Source organism: Melozone crissalis, unplaced genomic scaffold (assembly GCF_028551555.1).
Source record: "Melozone crissalis strain CALT ecotype California unplaced genomic scaffold, PUWL_Pcris_2 ptg000005l_1, whole genome shotgun sequence".
Taxonomy (NCBI): Eukaryota; Metazoa; Chordata; class Aves; order Passeriformes; family Passerellidae; genus Melozone; species Melozone crissalis.
Genome location: NW_026535783.1, coordinates 21,831,508 through 21,854,800, shown reverse-complemented (window position 1 = coordinate 21,854,800; position 23,293 = coordinate 21,831,508). Strand labels below are relative to the sequence as shown.

At 43.5% G+C, this 23,293-nt stretch overlaps 1 protein-coding gene across 5 annotated transcripts in view; it reads right to left on the bottom strand.

Annotated features, from left to right (window-relative positions):
• Window positions 1-697: 697 nt before the first annotated feature.
• Window positions 698-23,293, bottom strand: part of MUSK (muscle associated receptor tyrosine kinase) — a 55,063-nt gene continuing 32,467 nt past the window's right edge. For 2 of the 5 annotated variants that reach the window (XM_054286426.1, XM_054286423.1), the window contains 6 exons: window positions 21,384-21,650; window positions 16,467-16,642; window positions 10,985-11,174; window positions 10,464-10,655; window positions 3,183-3,331; window positions 698-1,374 (listed from right to left, as the gene is read on the bottom strand). In XM_054286426.1, the coding sequence (XP_054142401.1) occupies window positions 698-1,374; window positions 3,183-3,331; window positions 10,464-10,655; window positions 10,985-11,174; window positions 16,467-16,642; window positions 21,384-21,650 (1,651 nt within the window). Of the gene's footprint in view, window positions 1,375-3,182; window positions 3,332-10,463; window positions 10,656-10,984; window positions 11,175-16,026; window positions 16,051-16,466; window positions 16,643-21,383; window positions 21,651-23,293 lie in introns of all 5 variants that reach the window. The other 3 variants (XM_054286437.1, XM_054286429.1, XM_054286420.1) reach the window with 2 other exon arrangements.

The window sequence follows — 23,293 nt, the reverse complement described above, 5'->3', positions numbered from 1 at the left end:
TTGCCTGTCTCTGTAACAGAAGATGCAGGTGGCTGCCAAGTGGTCCAGCAGGCTCCTGTTTTGACTCTGTCAGTGTTATTGTAATGAGAGAGAGTGAAAGTTAAAAGGAAGATGAAAGTGGCCTATGGCTTCAGAAACATCCTTTTTCTGCAAAAAGGACTGAGTATGCAAACACAAAATAGTAAACAGTACATGAAAATAACATAATAAACGGTATCCCCAAAAGAAGATTGAACTCTGCAACCTTTTTTTTTTTTTTTAAATAATACTAGAAAATGTAAGAGAAAGAGGGAAAAAAGGTAAAAGCCAAGAGTGTAAATGCAGAAGAGCATGGCGGGATCTCTCAGGAAGGGAAGAAACAGTGCTTAGGAAGAAACATTAGTTTGCCTTTCCTAGGCAACTTTTTGCTCCTGGAAATGCTAAATATAAGTACTGAGTTAGTATGACCAGCACTCTCACCAACCTGAGGAGTCCTGTCTTGGTGGCTAAAGGTCAGCCCTGTTGTTTGGGAGGTACAGTCCCACTCAAAGAGCTGCATAAAGGGGTACAGTCTGTGTTTCTTGTTTGGCTGTGGAACAAGCTCTTTTCTCCTCCCTGAGTGAGACACTGTGTGAAGGCACCATCACTCAAAAGCTCTTGGGCTGGTCCAAGTCAGTCTAAATAGGTGGACACAGGAGACAGGAGGGAACTGTATCCCTCAGACAGACATGTTGGCCACGGCCCTCTCGTACATGCGCTCCAAGATGCGGTGGATGCTGGCAAAGCCTGGCCGGTCGGCAGGCAACTTGCTCCAGCAGAGGCGCATCAGGTTGTAGAGCTCCAGAGGACAATTGTCGGGGCAGGAGAGGACATTCCCATCCCTCACGTAGTAGATGACCTCTTCGTGAGCCATCCCATAGTAAGGCTGCATGCCGTAGGAGAATATCTCCCACAGCACCACCCCATAGGCCCACACATCAGACTCCGTGGTGTAGCGGTTGTAGAAAATGGACTCAGGGGGCATCCAGCGGATGGGGATGGCATCGTTCTCGTTTGCTTTGTAATAGTCAGCAGAATACATGTTCCTTGAGAGACCGAAATCTGCAATTTTCACCACCATGTTCTCCCCCACCAGGCAGTTTCTGGTGGCCAAATCCCGGTGGACGAACTTGCGCTCGGAGAGGTAGGCCATGCCGGCAGCAACCTGCTTGGCAATGCAGAGCTGGCTGGTGCAGCAGAGCGCCAGGGGGTTCGGCAGGCGCAGCCGCGTGTCCAGGCTGCCCTGCGCCAGGCTGCACAGGTTGCGGGGCGAGCGGTCACGCAGGTACTCGTTCAGGTCCCCGTAGGCCATGTACTCGAACAGCAGGCACATCGGCTTCCCAACCGCACACACGCCTGCCAGGGGACACGCCACACGGGTCATTTGAGCAGCAAAGAGAGTTTTGCTGTGCAAAAGCCACCAAGCACAAAAGGGAGGCTTTCTACAATGCAGAGAGAGAGCCAGGCAAATACCACCCACTTCGCATGCATCCATCATGCGTGCTGCCTCTTTTCAAGCTCCTGCATCAGGGATCTGATGATGAGCTCCTTGGGTGATGCTTACAAATCATGCACATGCCTGCATGCAAAATTTTTCTCAACATCCTGGGTAAAACACAGAGTTTTGGAGCTAAGTTTAATGAAGAACTTAGGCAATCCTGCTTAAGTTAGTATTAACTAAAGTATTGTATTGCCTCTTCCCAGGTGAAACTGCAAGGACTTTCAGGAAGTAACCTTTAAAGTTCTGACCAAGTTACTTTTTAATTCTTATATTTCTTATGATTGTTGTGTTGTTAAACAATAATATTGTTGTAGGGGTGACACATATGCAGGAAGACTTCAAAAGTATTCACAAGGGGCATGTTCAAGGGTTCAGTGGAACTCGTGAATTACAAGGAAACTCTTGCTGTTATGGATTTTTATTTTTTTTAACAACTCATGCAAAAAAAAGTTGGTTGAGGAATTACTTTTGGCATGACAGATATTCAAAAATGAAAGAAAGACAAATCAAAAGCAGACAACAGAAAGGAGACATTTGCCATGTCTGTTAGATGTAGAGTGCAGTCCTACATGCTTGGCACTTTATCAGCTTTATTGGTGAGCCAGCATTAACCACACTTCCATGAGCCTTACTGATCATACAGTGATACAGTAATATTTGTGCACCTATCATTAAAATGCTAACCAGCAAAAGCCAACATTTAAAATGTATGTGTTTTGCTTTCTTAGGATCACCATTTAGCAATTGATGATGAAAGTTATTATGAAACTTGAAATTCTAATTGATGACCTAATATTTGAATATTTGAGGAAAAACAAATGGCTGCTCCCACTCTGATGACATCAGGATCTGACAAGTGTACGTGAGAGATTTATCATTTAAGCTGTTTTCAACAATGTGGCTATTTCTCCACAGCCCCCTGATCTGGTACTAGTTTGTGCCTGTACCTTTGTCCTTTTCTTACCTAAATTGTGTTAACAATAAACACAAAGTTTAGTCCAGTTTAGTGCTCTTTCTGCCTTTCATTTCTGTAGCCAAAGTGTCTGTATCAACCCAGCTTCCCCAAAAATGTGGTTTATCCATTTCAAAATGTTCTGGAGCTTCCTACTGAAATAAGTTAAGATCTCAAATGTCCCTGTTCATGAGAATCAGATCTGCATATAACAAATCTGAGCAGTATTGCCAGATAAAAGTGGCCAGCAGCATCTACTTCAGAAAAAAAATTACAGTCTTTAAAAGAATATTTTTTGTCAGCAGCTTTCTTCTCAGAAAGTATCTTATTAGTCAAGCTTCAGCATCAAGACTTTCTAAAAAAATCCAACAAAGAAGGATGTCCTTTCAGATGAGAATGGAAGGAAAGGAAGAGGCCATTTTTGTGGCTGGCTTTTTGTTAATTTAATTTTGTTTTTTTAATGCTATTAAGTGTTCGGACATCACAATAGTAAGTGGGATATATAAAACTAACAAGACTTGTACTATTTCTTTTCAGTACCCACAAAATAAATCACAGTTCCAGGAAGTTCACGTCTTCCCTGTAAGACATCTGGGTCAAGGTTATTAGACTGGAAGCAGAGTTAGGCAGCAAGATGGCCAGCAGTTTACCCAGTGCAGCATGAGGAGGTTTTGATGTGATGCACCCTCTTGTTAAGGCAACAGGAGATACCTAAAAGCTTGACGATGTTCGGATTGTCAAACTCTGCCATGAGAGCTGCTTCCCTCTGAAAGTCAGCCTGCATATCTGCAGATGCTTCCTCCTTCAGCATTTTCACTGCTACCATGGTGAAAGGTTCATATGGCAGCAGCCCTGGGGCCCTGCAAGGAGAGGTAAGAGAGGAAACCATCAGTGATGAATACATGCACACTAAATATAGGTTCTGTTTCTGATGCAAAAGGAGAGGCTGACCAAAAAAAAAAAGGGAGAAGGCCCCAGAACCAAGAGAAGGAGCCTTAAAGTCCAGTTTCATCTCTTGGGACTGCAATATGCATTGCATATTATAGAGGCATTTAATTTGGTTCAGGTAGGACTAAATTCAATATAGCTTTTTTTGATCACTGGTCTTGCTGCTTACAGACACTACTGTGTCTGCTAAAGACATAAATAAGTAACAGGCTGGTAAGAAACAACTGCTCTCTAGGCTGGAGATCACATCATAAACTTAATGGAGGATAGATGGACTCTTCGGCCCAAACAATTCACTTTTGGGCTATAACAGTGGAGTTAAAAATAAACCTATTTTTTATTAAATTGATGAAAGAGCCTCCTTTCCCATACCTGGCACAGTGGTGACTTTGGTATATCTGGCTACTATTAGAGTGAAAGTAGCAATTACAGGAAGTGTATTCCCTTGATTTTGTAAGGAAAATAGCATTTTGATACTGTTCTCTGTGTATGTGTGTGTGGCGTGTGTATCCACCTTTAACAAGTTATAAAACCATTTGCTAATTTCAGCTGGATTTAATGTGGTGTAGCTGAGGTTTAGAAAACAGTTTATATTGCTTCAAGATTTGTGGAAACATGTGACAGGACAGAAGGGACAAAGCAAGCCTGTGCCTTGTCTGAAGAACAAGTTAATGTGTAAATACACATGTTTTGCTACTTGTGAATCTTCAGCTAAAGTTTATAGACACAAATCCTTGGGAAACAGAGTCCTGACTTTGAGCAACAGATTTGTTTTCCTATCCATAGGATTCCCTGCACCCTCAACAAGTTTAATTATTTGGGCTTGCCAAAGATTATGGGGTAGCTGTTGCCAGAGAAGAGTAACTTTCCACTCTTCAAACATGCACTAAACCTCAGATGTACATTTTGTTTCCTGCACAAATTCTTGCCAGGGGCCTTGCAGCTAACACACATTCCATACAGGTAGCCAGCCAGAGCCCAAGGGGAGTGGTGCCCATTTATGTGTCACGTTGCTGCACCAGCCTGACTGCCCTCCCGTTGCTTGAATGCCAGGTTATTTTATTGCTCAGTAGCACCTAGAGGAGACTCCAATTTCCAAAGCAAACTTCCAGCTTCCTTGTCTTCTACTTCAGACGCATGGCAGTTGCAGCAGTTGTACTTGGATGCTGTAAATGTCAAATGTCACTGGATGGCAGGGTGTCCATCAAGAAAGGAATCAGAGGTGGCTGGATCACAGCTGAGACACTCAGCAAGGAGGTCTGGCATGCCAGAGCAGAGGATCAGGCTCCACATTTGTCTGCTAAGCCTCCATTACGGCACAATGTCTTCCTTCTTTTCACCCCGTGCTGGCTGCAGTTCCCTGTCTAGTAGGAGGGGAGGAGTAAGAGCACCTGCTGTCAATTCTCAGCACTAGAGCCAGCAACAGCAGCCTGAACAAAGCAATAGGGGATTTAAAAGTAAAAATAGGAGGGCTTTATATCTTCCAAATAGTCTCAGAGATTACCACTCATCTCTGACTAGCAGACCCAGCACGGTGACAAAGCAGGGATGGGCAGAGCTCAGTCCTGACTGCTTTGGAGACAGAAACTCACCCCAGGCTGATGTACACCCAACCGCCCAATTTCACTGAATTCTGTAATGTAAACTAACCTAAATGTAGCCAAGTGAGGTTAAGCTGCACAATGCCTTTTAAGTAGCCCTCAGGCAAAAGCCAGAAATTTCACCTTTGGTAGCTCATGGTGATGCAGTACCGTTCTGAGCAGGCCTGGGAAACTCACGCTGCTCTGGCACAGAGGCAGGAACTGTCTGAAGTCTTGTCAGACAGCTACCAAATGTGACCCCTTTCATGCCCTAAAGACAGTCTTTGCACAAATGATAGGGGCACGTCTGCAGGGTAGCAGCGGGAAGCAGCTGCCTCTGAACCTGGAGAATTCAGCTGGAGGGCCAGAAGGCAGAGTGTTTTTCGAAAATTAGGCTAATTCTCTCCTAGAACTGGGAAGCATCAAAAGAAATTACCTTAGGTAATCTCTCTTGCAATTAAGGAGGAGAAATTTACACTGCTTATGCACAGGGTGGACAGCAACAGTCCTTTGCCTGCTTCACTACCAATGGATTTGTGCACCAGAGTCATTAATTGGCATTTAAGTGCATGCTTAAAGAACTAACCAGCAGTGCAGCTAGGAATTTCACTCTGAGCCTATCTAGAGAATGTCGGACTTAAGTTCCCAGTCAGGTTTTCCTTCCTAAGCAGTGTTATGAGTAGAACAGCTGCCCATTTTTTAAAAAGGTTGCAGAGTTCACAGGGCGGGCCAGTTGCTGCCAGGGCAGAGTTCTAACTGTTTGTTGTTGTAATCACCTGTTGTTTTCGTTAACTACCTGTCGTTCATGGTTAAGAATTCCCCTTTTGTCGAGTGGCACCCTGCTGCTTCCGGGAGGATGGCACCCAGACGGTGGAGGGGAAGGGACACCGAGTCGCCATGCAAATGACATCATTTCCTGCATGCAACGGGATGGATGCCTCACCAAACCTAGCCAAAAACCCCTAAAACAACGAGCCAACACAAAATTGATGAATCAAAGTGATGACTGCGTGTGAGGAACAGAATCTAGTATCTGCCAAGGCCTTTTTACCCCTCGCCCTAACATGAAGATATTGGCTAGACAGAGGACCTGAAATGTTGACCGGAGGAGCAAGAGATTTCCCGATGATCTCCTGAGGAAGCAATCGCGGGCTCTGCCCACAGACCAGTGGACAAAGCTGCACACTTCCTCCTCCTCTGAGAGGGCGCACCCGTTGTTTCTCCCCACCTGAGCTGATCAGTTTTAATAAAGGCATTGAAAAGGAGAAAGGTCTCCTGCCTGTGTCTATTTCAAGCAGCAAATATGTAAAAAAAAAAATGAGGAGCAGTCTGAACCTGTATTTGAGACTCCGTCCTGTCCCCATCTTGCTCACCATAACATTTGGGCAGCTTCTCTTAGATGATTAAATAATGCCATTAACATCTACTGAGTCTGGTGGGAGCCTTCCTTTACCTTATTCTTTGGTTCAGTTAATATGTGACCAGGAGACTGCCCTGAATAAGCAGGAGCTGCTTTTTGAGGAGGAAAGGAAGGTTGGATTTTGTTTTTTTTAATAATTAACACCCACACTATTTTTCAGCTATGTATGAGATAGCAGGTCAAATAAATACCCTTTGCAGATAGAGAGAATATGAGGAGACTTCTGTCAAGAAACTCTGACCTTAGGAACAGCCCTGTCCCTAAGGAGGAACAGCATGTTGTGCATTTGTAGTGCAGGTCTACCAGCCTACTAGCAAAACCTCCATACCGGCCTACTGGCAAAGACTCCACATCCAGGCTTTTAGGCAATCCTGATCTTCAGGCTTTGCCTGGACCACACAGGTCAGCTCTGGAAGAAAACTTGCATGCTAGTCTGCACTGAACTGCACAGAGATGGTGCTCTGGTGTCTTGTGGGGCCAGCATGATCCTCCCAGGAGGAGAATCAGCCACAAAGACCTATCTGGGACAGACCTGAGCCTGGTCCTGAATTTTGTTTTAAGCATGGTTCCTTCCTTATCCTTCCAAGTGTGAAGCTGTTCCTGGTGAAGACAGTAGCCTTTCAGGAGAAGCTAGTAAATGATAGCTAGACACTTCCTGTCCTAACATGTTGCTTGACCCAGGAGTGAGTAAACACTGAATCAGGACTCACAGCAGCCAACTGGCAAAGGCATCACTGGCACTGAGTGCAGAGCTGTGTTTACAGAAGAGCGAGAAACATGAGAGCAGGAGAAGTAAGAGGATTGCTAAACTTAGCTCGAGATGTCCATTTAACACATGCAGGAGAGTACATTTTATCCTTCTGAGATGGGAAGGCAATAATTTGAGTTTTGATCATTTCAGTAACCTAGATGAACACACAGCTTATACTAGGACTGTACTGATCTGCCAGAAGTGCACAGAAATGTCTATACCTTACTATAAGGAATTATAAAGCCTTGGAGACATTTTTGATAGAGGTGGTAATAAACAAAGGAGTCCCTAAGAAGCAATATTTCTGTGGCTCCTTCCCTGAGCCAGAGAGAGCAAGCATCTCTCAAGAAGCTTCTCACTTTGCAAATGCTAGATGAGATGTAATACTTTCTTTTCTTCTCCTGTGTCTTTTTCTCTCAGTTTCCATTGACAATAACAAAAAGGCTTAATTGAAAGAAATTGCAGTGCTGAAGTGTATGAAATCCACATAAAAAGTCTTTACACCACTTTGGCACTTGCTTAACCAGCACTTTAGTGACATTTGAATGCCCTTTGAGAAGTCTTTCTCGATATCCATGAAAGTCATTTCGAGCTCAGAAAGGTCTGTGCAGCAGTCGAATTGTATTAGACCTTCCAGCGCAGGGCCAAAGCAGCACTTGGGAAGGAGAGTGCCTGCCCTGCTGGCACAGGGGTGAAGACTCCTGCAGCATGAGCAGGAAGGTGCTGCACCTCAGGGCACCCCGAGCACTGCGCTGAGGCTGGGACAAGAGCTGCCCTGTGCCCCTGGTGTGCAGTGCCCCAAGCACTGCTGTTGTGCAGCTTCTATAGCTGTGTTCTTGCTTCAAGCTCAGATGTGTTTGGCCATCCAGGATGACAGTTCATCACAGGCTAAGCATCTGCGGCAATCCCACTGTGCACCCTTTGAATTTTGTTATTTTTAGTTCTCTCTGTAATAAAAAAAAAGTACGCTTGCTTTTCTTCCATTAGAAATAATTTATCTCTTCATTAGAAAAAAAAATCCGTCACAGCTGTTGAAACTGTTTCCCAGCTGTAACATGTCTAACCTGTACAGAACTAATTTTCCAGCAGGTACACCAACAGCTTAACTATAAACATTACAGACACCTGCATTATGACTACTTTTTGCAAGATAGCCCTTTGCTTTGGCAGTCAACTGAAGCATTTCACCAAGCAGATCTTGGCTCATGGTGGGACTCTGATCCTTCCCTGGGTTTTTGTGGGTTTTTGTTGAGGTCATCATACACTACTCTAGATACAGCCACAAAATCAGCCATGCCCCATGCTTGTTAACTGCAAAGGACAAAGATTACTGCCCTGACTAAGCAGGGAACTGTACTGCCTGTACACTTTGTTCTAGGAATTTGGGGATGGGACTTTAGGAAGAAACTATTATTGTCCAGATTTTCTTGCAGAAATTATGGATTCTGTCAAGAAAAGCTAGATATCTTCCATCCTCCTCACTTTTGGGGTTGTCAATTAAAGATTTTTCACATTTGTAAAAGTGCACAACCTCACTTCCCATGATAATATCAGAACTGGGCTGTCATCTAATATCTCAGGTTTAAAACAAGTAACAGTGGCTGCAAATTCCAAAAATAAAAAGTGAGAAACTAACTAAAGGGGACACTGAAGAAGTCTAGAGATAAAGGAATTTATTTGTGTTACTCAAACACTGATACCCAGATAGCCATGGAGCCAACCAAGGATTGTTATGGCAGGAGAAGGGCGCCATACAGAGGTAAGGCAACATTTTTCTGAGACAAGTGTCCTTGTTATGGCTCCTGGAGATAAGCACAACACCAGCATCAGAGGAGCAGGAATGAGGCTGAGAAGTAGGTGGAATGGACTGCAAGGGGGGATCAAGAGCACCCAAGACCCTAAAGTCCCTAAATCATTTCCAGAAAGGTCTGGAAGAATGGGCTGCCCATAATAACCCACTTTGTATAGAAAGTGAGGAAATAAGCTCCAGGGCACATAAATTTTACTATAAAAAGGTACCCTTACAAAGCCTAGACACACATGTGCCCCAGGACTATAAACTTTCTGTCAGCTGAGTTGATGGTGGAGCCAGGACCACTGATCTTTTTTCCTTTTTTCCTTCCTTTCTTCCTTCCTTCCACCACTTGCTCTTTCTTTCTTTTTCTTTCTTTCTTTCTTTCTTTCTTTCTTTCTTTCTTTCTTTCTTTCTTTCTTTCTTTCTTTCTTTCTTTCTTTCCTTTCTCTTTCTTTCTTTCTTTCTTTCTTTCTTTCTTTCTTTCTTTCTTTCTTTCTTTCTTTCTTTCTTTCTTTCTTTCCTTTCTCTTTCTTTCTTTCTTTCTTTCTTTCTTTCTTTCTTTCTTTCTTTCTTTCTTTTTCTTTCTTCCTTCCTTCCTTCCTTCCTTCCTTCCTTCCTTCCTTCCTTCCTTCCTTCCTTCCTTCCTTCCTTCCTTCCTTCCTTCCTTCTTCAATCCATATTTTTGTCTCTGTTCCTTTTCACACTACCCCTTTATTCAAAACCTACTGCCCTGTGCTTATATAGGAGGTCAGGGACAATAAAAGTGCTATTTCCATGGAAGGCATGTAATTTGCTAATAAAAATTTGTACACTTTTGCAGATACTCTGGCTTTTGCAATTCCTTTCACCTACAAGCATCTGCAAATCTTGGCTGTGCATTTTCCATTAAGGCTGGGACACCACAGACACACAACCATACACCCATCTCCCCACTGGCCTATGCAGGGAGGGTTTTTAGGGGATTTTTGGTTTGGTTTGGTTTGGTTTGGTTTGGTTTGGTTTGGTTTGGTTTGGTTTGGTTTTGCCACAGAATCAAATTGCAATTCAGTTTGGACTGAACCATAGCATGATGCAAAGACTTGTGGTAATTACACAGGTCAGTACTGGTGTTGTAATGGAGATCACCACACACTGACAATTCATAAATACTGGGAAATGCAAGAACTTCACGAAAGGTCACATGTTACAGGCAGTACTCTTGGCAAAATTTAGCTGAACTTTTACACCAGATAATGTCAGTAAGGCATTACATCTACTAGAGAGTAGAAAAGAGTAATTTGCGGCAAAAGTTTAACAAATATTGACAGATAGCAGTGGACAACAAAAACAATTCTTCAAACCTGTGTTGTGTACCATTTGGTACACATGCATTTGAGTATTTGAGTGGATGGATGAATGGATGGATGGATGGATGGATGGATGGATGGATGGATGATTTCCATGCTAATTTTTTCACAAGTACCTTCAGATAAAGAAGACTCACAAAGAGACTGCTTACCTGGCCTGGAAGACTCTCCCAAATGCTCCCTCCCCAATATCTCTCACATATTCAATATTGTTCCTGGGATACTCCAGGCTAAGCAATTTTGGATTGAGGAGAAGAGGCATGCGCTGGTACATGGGGTTGGGGTGCAGCCGGTCCAGGAGCAGTTCGGAGGGCAGAGTGGTGAGAGTTGGTGTCTCCGACTCTCTAAAACAACAGAGGGATTTTTGGTCAGTGTGTGCACAGCCCTCAGTCAGGAGATAACTAGCTTCATCTCCTCCCGAGTTTATTTATTTCAGGGTGAGAAAGGAAGGTGCAGCAGGGCTACTGAAGGAACCTTGCAGCAAGGTGTCCATGTCCCTAGTCACCACCTTCTGCTCTGGCACAGGAGTTCAACAGAACTAACACTGGGCCGACACAAGCAGAGGGAGGGCTGCTGTCCCCTCACAGGTGTTCACAGGACTTTTCTCTCAGAAACAAGAAAGCTCTTTTTCCAAAGCAGCGTTTCTTGCACTGAATTAAGTTCCAAGCTTTACCTTTTTTTGTTTTTCCACTGTTTTCGACGACGGCAGCAAACCAGGGTGATAATGCCAAAGATCACGACCAGGGCAAAGCTGGAGATGATCGAGATGATAACAGTCATGGAGTATGTAGGGGAAAATGGAGGAGGAGGGGGAAGATTTAGAGTCTCTCCACTTGGTTGCCTTGTTCCCAGTGATAACAATGCTGTAAAATGCAAATAAAATCAGAGGGTTATGCCTCTGCTCATTTATAGAGCTTTCTCTAAGAGGAATTTACGAAGCTAACTTGTCACCCTGGAAATTACTGACATTACATGCAGCCCTATGACCACATGAGAGGACCATGCTAGGGAAGCTTGGCTTGCAGGTAGCAACACCCATTTGTTTTGCCACATGTGAAAATCCAAGATCTGGTAAGACCAATATATAGTGCCCATTAAGCTGGGAACACAGTTTTAGTATAGAATATTTGGAAGAGTTACAAATGGGAAGTCACATCTGACAGTCTCAACAGTATTCAAATATAGTAATGTCTGCAGTGGGAAAGATCAATGGTGTTGTACAATGTAAACCACAATGTATCATGTGTCCTAAAAGGAATCTGCAGGGAGGACTGTAAGACCAAGTAAGTACAGAGTGATACTTTCCCAAAATATCCTCTTACCCCCAACAGTTTGCATCTCAGTGTCTTTATGGGGAAAATGTGGAAAACTAGTTTAAAGCACACTTGGCTGAATTATTAGGGAAAAAAATCACATAACTACCTGGAGAGTGCCTTCTGAGATATTCTAGAAAATGCTGTTCTCTGTATGCAGTGTTTGAGAACAGAAAGAAATTTAAACTCTTCTTCTTAGTTGTCAGCTAAACTAAAAATTACTTGTGTTCACTTATGTCCATAGAACATAAGTGCAGTAAGTTTCCAAATGCAGTCTTATTTCTGAGCACTGAAATCCAGAAACTGGGAATCTTGGATGAAATATTTTTTAACATTTTTTCTGTTTTTGAACAAGAAATTACAGGAATACTTAGCTTCTACATCAAAAACCACAGAGGCTTCCATCTTTTTATGGCTTATTTTTAGTTTAAATTGGGGAACTGGGGGGAGGGGGGGAAGGAGGGGTGTGGGCAGTCTTACTGAAAAAAATCACCCTAAACTAAACAACTAAACAACTTTGGAAAACAACCTGAAGCCCTACCTTCTAAACAGTGTGAAAAATCAATTTTTCAGAGTACCACTGGACATTTCACTTCATCTTTAGCATTTATATAACCTAGGGCAAGATGCTTGATTCATCTGTCTTCATTTTCCCCTCTTCATGGGGCACATTAAACCTTCTCATTAAAGGTGCTGAATGAATCTGTGAGAAGACCCAGAACTAGCTGAATCCAGAGGACAGAACAGATTGGTGTACCCAGGATGCAAACACCTTGCATGGCCACGGAACAGCCACAGTGGCAGAAATCATAAAGTGCAGTTGCCTACCATCTCCACAGGGAGACACGCTGCAGTATTCCCAGGTCACAGCTGGATCCTTTGTGTAGCACCAGGGACGCTCATTCTCACCTCCTGGGTTGCGGCAGTAATTCTCAGCATCAGACAGCTCTGGGAAAACCTGAGGAGTCCTCCTGTGCATATGGGGAGCCTTGGGGAAGGAAGCAAATTGTATTAGTGTTTCAGCATAATTTTCCATGCTATTACTATTAAAGCAAAATTAAAAGAAAACCCAACGGAGGGAAGCAAGACAGAGCCTTTGGTGAAACAGCCATTTGGTTGCCTGAAATGACAGAGAACACATCTTGACACAGTAAGGAGAACTTGCAGATTGAAATATGATGAGGTTATAAAATGAGCTCAAGAATGAAGGCAACTTGTTCCCTGCTCATCCCTTGCACTGAGACTGGGCTGCCTGACTCTGAGAAACTCCTTGGAAAAGCAAACCTCGAGCACAGCTCTCCATTTGGCGCATCTCACACTGACACTCACCTGATCACTCCACTTCTGGCAGGGAATGCCAGATGCTGTGACATTGGCTGTGCCCTGGTAAAACTGGCCATTGCCACTGTAGCAAGTCCCTGGAAGAGAAAAACACCTGTAGGGTCAAAGTATTTCAGAACACATCCTGCAGCAGATGCTCACAAGAATAAAGTTCATGTTGTTACACGAGACCATCTGACAGTATCAGATGTGAAGCACACAGAAGGACTAGACAACACAGAAAGGGCACTGCTTAGCCTCCTGTTTACTCTCTAATGGATTTTGCACTCAATACATAGGCAGAAATCTGGTAAAACTTCAAAGAGGGCACTGCAGCTCTCTCAGATTGAGAAAATAGGCCATGGGTCTGTGATGGTTGAGCTGCAGCCACATAGTTCAGAGTACCTCATGCAGAAAGTGCAGAGCAGAACCACACTGAATCCACTCTAGCCAAACCAAGGCAAAAAGCAAATCACAGCAATGGTTCCATGATTCACAGCCTGCATTCTTACTGGGGCACTAATAGGAGGACACCCATATTCCTCAGGTTGGTAGCAGGGAGCTGGAATTCATAAGGGTGCCTTCCTCCTGCTTCTCTGCAGTACTTATCCTCTTTGATTATTTGGAAGCAGCCTATGATTTTCAGCATGCATGGAGACAATACCCTGAAATATGATCTGAACTATGATTTAAGGAATGGAATCAGTATAAAACAATGTTCTTTATAATGAAGGTAGTGCAGTCACTGCATATACAGAGCTTGCTCCAGCTGCAGAAAAATTAGGCAGAAAATCTTGAGATTTTACTGCAGGAGTATGCATTAATGTCCTCACAGGATGTATGTCCTCACATACACCTGTCCCCATAGGAGAGTTTAATGTATGCTGGCATAATCTAGGAAGCAGAAAGACAGCAGAGGAGATGCAGCCTTACAGATTTCAATACATAGTACCTAATCTCTAAACTCAGCTGAGCTGCAGCTAACATTGTAATAGATGGCATATATTAAGGTCCATTGCATTGTTAGCCTTGAAAAGTTAACAAACCAGCACATTCTTTTGTCATAATTTTATTTTCTATTATGTTCATAATCTCGCAGCTCAGGAATAAAGAAGAACAAGAAGAAACGTGATGTGTTCTAAAATAATGACTTTTTTAAGCAAATACTTTTCAACTTCTTGAAAGCTTTGTGTAAGGGTTGACCCAAATTTGACACAAGGCTATCTGTCTTTGTGGATTGTACTCTTTCTCATGTACCAGGACCATAGCCAACACAGCATCATGACTATCTGCTGTTTTCTTCTTGCACTCAGTTTGCAGTTATATATCATGATAGACTCTCAGCTTACTGAGGCTTCAGCAGGTAGCAGACACTATACACCTGTAGGTAGGCACACTGCCTTTAAAGTGTTAACTCCAGTCCAGTGAGCTTAAACAAAGCATTGAGTTCATGTAGCCCTGAGGCATCTAAACACTTCAGTAGAGGATTTAAACCCGTGACAAATGCAAAGTAAAATACTCTAAGGTGGATTTCTTTGGCTGATACATAAATACCATTTATGACTCACATTTGTAATAAGATAGCAGCCCCACATGACCAGCACCTGTAGCTCTGCAGAGGTGCAACATCCTAATTAGAGGTGTTAAACTGTCCTGGAACATACTTGTGTACCTGAGATGAGAATTTACTTGTTTCACATTCAAAGACAAGGAAAGCAGTGCCTGAAACATACCTCATGACACAGCTAGTAATAAACAAGGAAAAGATTTCTGCAAAGATTTGAAATAAATGTCAGTGGTACACCTTAAAAGATTAATGTGAAGACCTTTAGGGGCAGGAGCAACACTAAGAACCTCTGAATCTTTCATACTCTGGAAATGCAGATGTTTTCATAGACTGTCTTCCTACAATGAGGACAGAGGAATAATATGGCTGGTCCACCTGGACATTAATGACTAATTTGATAACAAGCTAGAAAACAGTTCAGTTCATGCACATAACAGTGTGCATGAACTGAACTGTTCTGTATCTTCCTGGTTCATGACTGAATAGTGTACATTTATGCAATGCCACTCTGGGAAAATGCTGTGGAAGCTGAACAGAAAAGTTCATGCATACACAATACACAGGAGACAGAGGATATATCCTGAAACAACTGTGGGGAGACTGAAGCCATCCCACAAATGCTCCTCTCATATGCTGACACCTCTCTCTTGTGGTTCCTCCACCAGGGCAGGGATGGCTGCCCTTGCAGGCTGTAGGCACTGGCCCAGAGGGCTCTGAAGCCCTTGTCTCCATGTCTGCATCACCAGGCCCCTAGGCCTTGCATTGTCAGGTGAAGCCAAGATGCTTCCATGAGAGAATATTCCCCAATATTCTTTATTTCTTTTTTTTTTTTCACTTTGCCTCTCTCTGCATACATAAGGTGTGAACCACTGCAAAATCTGCAAACCTCACCTGCTTAGATGCCTGGCAAGAGAGAGATTCCTTTTTCCAATGAGGCAAGGTCAGTGGCTGAGCTTGAAACTGCAATTGCACACGACTGCAAGAGTTGGGTGTGCATGCTTCAGCCACAGCTAGCAGCAGGGGGGAGCCTGACAGAAGTCAAAGCAGCACTGCAGGACATGTCTGGGTCTCACCACTGACCATGGGAGGCTCATACAAGAAACAGACAGACTTCAGAGGTGATTTGAGGAGAGAGCTGGGAGCTTAAGGTCTTGCAAGGCCAGCCTATTGTTAACATACAAGGCTGGAACGACCTCAGAATCAGAAATCCAAATATAGGTAGAGGGGAATGATAGGCAATGGGTAGATAGAAAAGGAAACAGCTGGAGGGAAGGGTGCCATCTAAAACCAGCATGCCTATCTCATAAAAAGTTACCAGCCCATGGTCTCCCCAACCTCCAAAGAGCTGGAAATGTGTTTCCCCATGCCTTGGTCATGGAAACCCAGACATTCCTCAGTAACAATCTAAATTTAGCCAGCCAGGACCAGCAGAAAACACAAAAACATGTGCAAATGGCAGCTTCAATAAAGAATATTCTGTCTCTAAAAACATAGAGTCTGGAGCAGTCTACTTACTGGTTATGTTCTCCTTCTTAAAATCTGTGAAAAGACAAGACAAGATGTAAGGAGGGATTGTCCAGGAAGCAATATCACCAGATGCTCACTTAGAAGCATGTTACAGGAAAAGGTTCCCTCCCTAGCAGTGCTTAAACAGCTTAATTCTTTGTAAAGGCACCCGAGTGGCGACTTTGCTATCGTTAAGACTGTTTTTCAGGATTGTTATGATCTTCCCCAGTAAAGATCCAGGCTTTATTTACTTGAGGGATTTTTCCCACACCCTGGTTGCACGAGAGAAGCAAACAGCTACAGCAGCCTCCCCAATTCCATGCACAGGAGGTGCTGACAGGACAGTACTCACCATCAGCTTTTACTTTAGCTGTAAATTATGGATCGTACCCTTCCCCTCTCCCTTACCAAGAGCACAGCTCTCTGGACAGCAGCATGTGCCATCTTACCAAAGAAAGGGATGCGGGTACAGGAGCTGGGATTCTGGTGCAGGCTGGGCAACCTGTTGCATTCAGGAAGAGTGAGCAGCATCAGCCCTGGCTTGTAAATCCCCTTCTGGGAGTTCTCCTCCATTGAGAGCCATTCCTTAAAGCAGTAGAGATCCTTTACAGCAAGGCAATTCTCTCTACATTGTTTTGCAAAAAACAGTGAAATACAGCTGTCAATGGCTTGAAAAAAAGAAAAGGCTGCACTTAGCAGTGAAATGCAGGGGTTATCAAGCTGACAGAAATCTATTAATGGGGTGACACTTCTTTAAAGCCAGCGTGTCTGGCTCATAAACCATAAAAGAAACTGTATGAAATGCAACAGCTTCCTTTAAGAAACATACAAACCTACATTTTTATTGAAGCAGGGTTATGCTCAAAACACAACACACACCAAACTATGAGGAGTTCATTCCAATCTTTTTCTACATATTTTTTTTTCACATGTTCTTCTAATAAACATCATAGAATCATAGAATGGTTTGTGTTGGAAGAGACATCAAAGATCATCTATTTCCAGTTTCCTGCCATGGACAGGGGCAGCTTCCACTGGACCAGGTAGCTCAAAGCCCCATCCAACCTGGCCGTGGACACTTCCAGGGATGAGGCATACACAGCTTCCCTGGGCCACCTATGCCAGTCTCTCACTATCCTCACAGTAAATAATTTATTCCTATTATTTAATCTAAACCTCTTTCAGTTTGAAGGCATTCCCCCCGTCCTGTCACTACATGCTCTTGTAAATAGTCTCACTCTCATTTCTAGAGTTAGAATTTTTCAATATATCCTAAAATCTCACTTGGCTTCTGTCATCTACTAAAAGCAAAAGGTGAGTTGCAATTCTTAACCTTCTTATATTAAATATTTGCATATACTTTTAATCTCACTGAATAAAGCCCCAGAATTTTTTAATTGTGTCTACAGGCAACAACTTTAAATCCATTTTTTTCTCTGTAGATATCTGCAAATTGCCTGGTAAAAAAGTGACCTGTCTCCCACCTAATGTGTTGCCTCCATAACAATGTGAAATATTCACTGGCAAGAAGTGCGTTGGATTTTTAAGTGGGCCTTATATGAGAAAGTGTTTGTGGAAAAGGGCGAGGTAGAAATACCTGCACTAGAAAAAAAGGAAAAGAAAAAAAAAGAAAACATACCATTCAGGGAAGTTTGTAGATTTATTATATTGGTCAATTTATCAGTGATTTACTTATTTATGTAGCCATTCTTGAGAGCCTGGGTTACAAAATCAACTTTGAGGTCATGTGCAGAGATTTCTTTTGCACAGCTCAGCTGGAGCCTTTCCCAGATCCACAACTCATCACACAATGATGCAGAAAGCAAAATGTACTTCTGGGGTGTGTGGGGAAGGATTTAGCCAAATTCACCACCTGGTGGGTTGATGCAACCTCCTTAATTATACAACAGTTTTGGCAAGAGCAGATGGTCATGAACGTCAGCAATGGCTAACACTGCAAACCCACTAAAGCACCTGAAGGAAGGGGGTCATTGAGAATTCTACTAGAGAAACAGCTTTTCTGCAACAGTAATGGATGCCCCTCAATTCAGCAGGCTGAAGTCATCAATTCCCAGGTACTCTGTGCTTGATTTTAGCCAGTCCTGGTTTATTCCTTCCTCCCTTCCATGGAAGCCAGAATGCAGCCAGATGGCAAATTTATCTTTGTTATGTTAAGCAACATGTGGAACAGGAGTGACCTTGTGAAGTAAAGAAATACTTAGATAGGGAAATGAGAAAAACTTGCATTTGAAGCACTGGCTGAGACCTGGGAGATCTGGACTGAATTAGCTCTGTTCATTCCTGGATCCCAAGCACCGTTAAATCAGCCCTTTATTCAGTGTTCAGTTGCAAAACGCAGAAGACCATTCTTCTGCAGTGCTGTCTGCTCCGGGGCTAAAGGAAGGTTATCTGCACCCTGGAAGAATGGTAACACAGCCAGAGGGAGGGTGGTCAGTCGCTCCTGGATGGGTTCACACCGCTGTTGTAGCACCCAATGCTGCGCACAGAGGGTTTGCTGAGGTCACAGGCAAAGATTACTTCAGGTTATTATTAGAAATGTTATGTCATGTAAATGACAGATGGACAAAGAGCAGTAATGGCAGAAGATAGCAAGTGTGCCAGTAGTGTTTCTAGGCACCACAAGAGACTATGTAAGGGGAGATGGGGACACACAGACCCAAACAAGGAAAAACTTTCCCCAATACAAGACTGTTCCCTACGGCCTGATCACTTCCTATCAGCAGTGATTGAAACAGAAACTGGGGGTTGTTCTGCTATTGCAATAGCAGCCAGCAACAAGAGGCAGATGTAATCAAGAATTATGAGATGAGACATCACTTTCCCTTAAAAACTCTCATTTTAATCAATTTGCATCTAAATTTACATCGAGTGAACTTTTCCCATGTGGTTTTCTTGTGTTTCATTTCATCTTATTTTACCCCCTGATTACTTTTAGAAAAGTTTTACTCAGCCTGTCAGTTGTTATTCTTGCTAGCTAGCTTCCAAACCAAATGAAATTTAAAAAACAACATAGCAAAGAAAAAATGGTGCAGAAAATAAATAATAAGATACAAATACATGGGCATATATTGAGGGCAGTATGTCCCTGAAAAAGTGGGAGAGCTCTCCCACATTGGAGAGAGTTAAATTCTTACTCATGAAGTATTTCAGCTGAAAACTTGTGTAGTCTAGCCAGCTCCTGCAGAAAGCTATAAAGTTGTCAGTAAAAAGAAGTTAAGAGAATTGGAAAGTAACCAAGACCATGTGAGATGTGTTCAAGAGCCCCCAGACCTCTCTCAGCCATAAAGTCCATAAGATGTCTGAATTATCAAAAGGAGTATTGGGCTCTGGAAGAACTGCTGTCCAGCTGATGCTCTCTGAGGACAGGAATCAGGAAGGATGCTGTTCCAGAACTTTTCTTATAAAGAAAGCTGCATTAAAATTAGGGTCAAAGGAGGGAGGCATAATTAATAAAAACCAACATTGACTCATGAATTTCAAGAAAAATGGTTCCAGGCAAGCCCATTAACATTTAGATATATTAGCAGATCTTGTAACTGTTAGCTCAGGTGCATCAAGATCAAGTGAATATTTATGTCAGTTTATACAATTCTGACTTTAGAAGTGCCCCAGAAGTACAGGTTTTCAGTCAAATCACTGTGAGTTCTGGTCCTGCAGGGCCACTCATGGGCAGGGGTAAATGAAGCAAGGCCAAGATCTAACTGAAATACTTTGCAGAGCAAAATGCAAAACCCTTAGCTGACTAATGTGTTGTTAATGCATGTGTGGCTGAGATATAAATACTGTCACAGGTCTTGAAAAAAGGCAGAGTGATCATGTATTTAAGGGCACAATGACAAAGAGCAGAATATTGAGGTGGCAGGGAGGAGCCTGCCAGCAAAAAGCAAATGGTAGTACTTGGCTGCATGATTATCTCTGGATAGTTGCACATAATATTGTTCCGTAGGATACAAGGCAGCATAGGTACCAAGTAGAAAGCCAAATGTATGGTCAATATTCACAGTGGGATTTTCCTCTGCGCCTTTGTTTTAGAGGTGTTAAAGGAGAAGCAACGAAAAAGGTCCCAATTACAAAACCAACATGTTGCCGGTTGTCTTAAAAAGCCCCTACATAACTGGAGAAATTATTGCCATTAGACATCAGGCACAAGTCCATCCAGCAGTGTGCTTGCCATGTCTGTAGAAAAGGTTTGTATTCTTATTTGGGACACTAGAGCTGGGGCTACTCTTTCAGTAAATGCAGATCTGAATAGTATTTTAAAATGTGTTTCAAGGAGGACAAGATCAAAGCAGTGCACTTTAGGCAGGGATGTCAGCTGCCCAAATGTGGTATGGGTAATGACTACTCTTTTATGGGCTTAACATGACAGGAAAAAGAAAGCTTCACCCTGATATGTGTGTGCGGGGCTGTCCTCTGCAAAGCACAGCAGGCAATCATAATTCTGTTACAGTTAAAAATAACCGAACCTGGACTGGGCAGAAGAGCAAAAGCTGTGTGCAGGGCTCGGGAAAACCTGTTTTAATCTAGTCAGAGAATTTGGGAAGGATGTAAAATTTCACTGCAAAGAGGAAAGAAAGAAACTCGCCTCCATGACCATGGTGGGAGGACAAGGAGCAACGAGGGAAGGGCTGCTCAGGAGATTGTGTAAGGAGAGAGTAGTGTCTGTCACTGGGATGTGTTTACAAATACCTGTCAACAGTAGATTAGCTATGGTAAGAGATGCTTTGGACTCCTCAGGTTCCCTGTCAGCCCAATTTCAATGCACATTTCTCTGCATACAGAAGGATACAATAACCACATTATAGTTTTGGTTTATCAGGTTCAACTACACAGGCAATGTCTCTGGTCTCATCATTTTTGTCACATTTTTGTCATAGCAGGAAGTACTAAATGACTGATATATTGCCTCAGCCAGATTTGTTGCATCTTCTGGAGCTGCATTTAGTCAAAATTTGAAAGAAGCAATTACTCTTTATAGTAATAAAAAATATAGATAGTGGCCTAGTAAGATAACAATAACAGAAAACAACATGAATTATTGAAACTACTTATGTAATTCAAATGGATACTTCTTTCCAACACAATCCTCCAAACACCTGATGTAATGTAGAGGTCTGGACTTCTAATTCAGACCACACCCTAGCAATGAGCACAGTGAGAGCTGAATCAGTCTGTGTGTACAGAGGAGAGAGCAAAGGGAAAACCTGTGCAAAGCTAGAGGGCCCAGCTTCACTCAGCTTCACTTGCTACTGCAAGCAAGCCTGGACAGTCCCTCACCACTCCCCTGCTGCATACACATCCCCACAAAATGAAAGTGAAATATGAGCGTGTTTTTCTTCATTTACCTGCACACTGGCTTTGGAGCTGGCCCAGCTCCCGAGGGATTGCACTCCTGGAAGATGTAGTTACACAGCAGAGACTCAGCAGCCGGTTGGCAGAATGAACTCACCATTTTCAGTTCAGTCCAGGCAGTGTGCACAAGCAGCTCTTGGGTCTCCTCTGGGTCAGCATAGGAGGAGTTGAAGAAAACAAGAGCATTCTTCGCCAAGATAGCACTACACACCTCACCTCTGTATGTGCTGCAGTAGCCTGCGTCACCCTTGTACAGCTTGCTGTCGAGGACAAGAGCACACACACACACAGACACAGAATAAGCTCACAGACCTAAACAGCTGCAGGAGCACAATGGCCCTGTTTCTGAATAAAGTGGCATGTGTAAAGCTAACAGAGGGCAGAGGACATGGTAGATGTTTATACCACTAAAACCAGCTATTATAACACAAGAATGAAAATTCTGCAGGGTACCCTAGTACCAGCCCAGGTGAGCTTCAGGGAGGAGGCTCTGACCAAGTGTTGTTAAAGTTGTAAGTGGACTGAAGGCTGAGCAATCACAGAGAGCCATGACCTAGCATGGCCCCTCACCCTGCCCCTGGGCTCTAATGGGAAAGTACTTTACTTTCCTGCTTCCCTGCAGTAGGGATCAGCCATGCTGCTTGCTTGCATTGCTTGCAGTTCTGTGATAACTCAGGATATTTCACTCTGCTGTCTAACAAGAGTTAGAGTTTAATGTAAGATAGACTTGATGAACAGGAGCCAGGTAAGTTCAACCCATCGTGTACCAGGGAGTTTTACACAAGGTCAGACCAAGCTCCTGCCTGCCCTCCCAGAGCTCCTGCACCACTCCTGACCTGTCCCTCTTCCACGCCTTTAGCTGGGGAACTCAGAGATGAGGAAGGAACAAGTCTTTGTGTTTTCCTTCCCAGTGTTTTTCTGCAAGGTGCATCTTTTCACCACATCTCCCATTTTGCTAAGTCCTGACACATAGCACAGAGACAGAGCTATGCAGGAGCAGTAAAATCACAGTAGGGTCATCTTCTTTGAGGGCCATTTATCATTCCCATGTTATTTGTATCTGGAAGGAGATCTCTCCCCCCTCCCTTCCTCCCTTCCTCCCCATGGCCATCAAAAGCAAGCAGCAGGGCGAGGGCAGTGCACAGACCAGCCGTGCTTCCAGTGGCTCCCACAGTCACCCACCAGCAGCCAGGACTGCAGGTGAGGAGGTGCCCTCTGCCCAGGCAGCCCATGGGATGCAGAGTCCTGGGTACGGGAGGCAAAGCTGCGAAAACAGACTCCCTGTGTGTGGGGCATGGCCAAATCAGGGCAGAGAGGAGGGCTGGGTGCAGCTGTCCCCACTGCCATTCGGTCAGTGTAACTGGGGTCAGAGAGTTCAATTCACAACATGCCAACCATTTGGAGCAGTCAACAGAGCTATTTGTATCTTTGCCTTTTATTTCTTTCCCTTGTCCAAATAATCACCCATTGTTAACTCTGGGGTTTCTTGCTGATTTTTTTTTTTTTTTTTTTTTCAGAAAGCTGGAGGTACATGGGCAAAGGATTACAGAGGATGCTCACATTTCTGTTCTTCAGATGCTATTTCTGCAGATCACAATCCCTGGCCTTGTTTTAGCTGCTCTGTTTTGGGCTCCATGTGAATTTTTTCTTTAATTTTTTTCTGTGTTGCACTGGATAAAAAATACAAGAAGGCAGCAATCCTTTGAGGTTTACCAAAATGGCAGTGATGCTCTGACACTGCATCATCCCAGGCTCCATGGACACACTTTCATGTGACACAGGAGTCTCCCAGCATGCTGCACGAGTCTCACAGCCCATGACATCTTCCTGCACACAGCAGGTTTCCCCAAAGCAATGCACCAATCCCAGCATCCTGCTGGAACTGCTCTTGGCATGGCAGGGG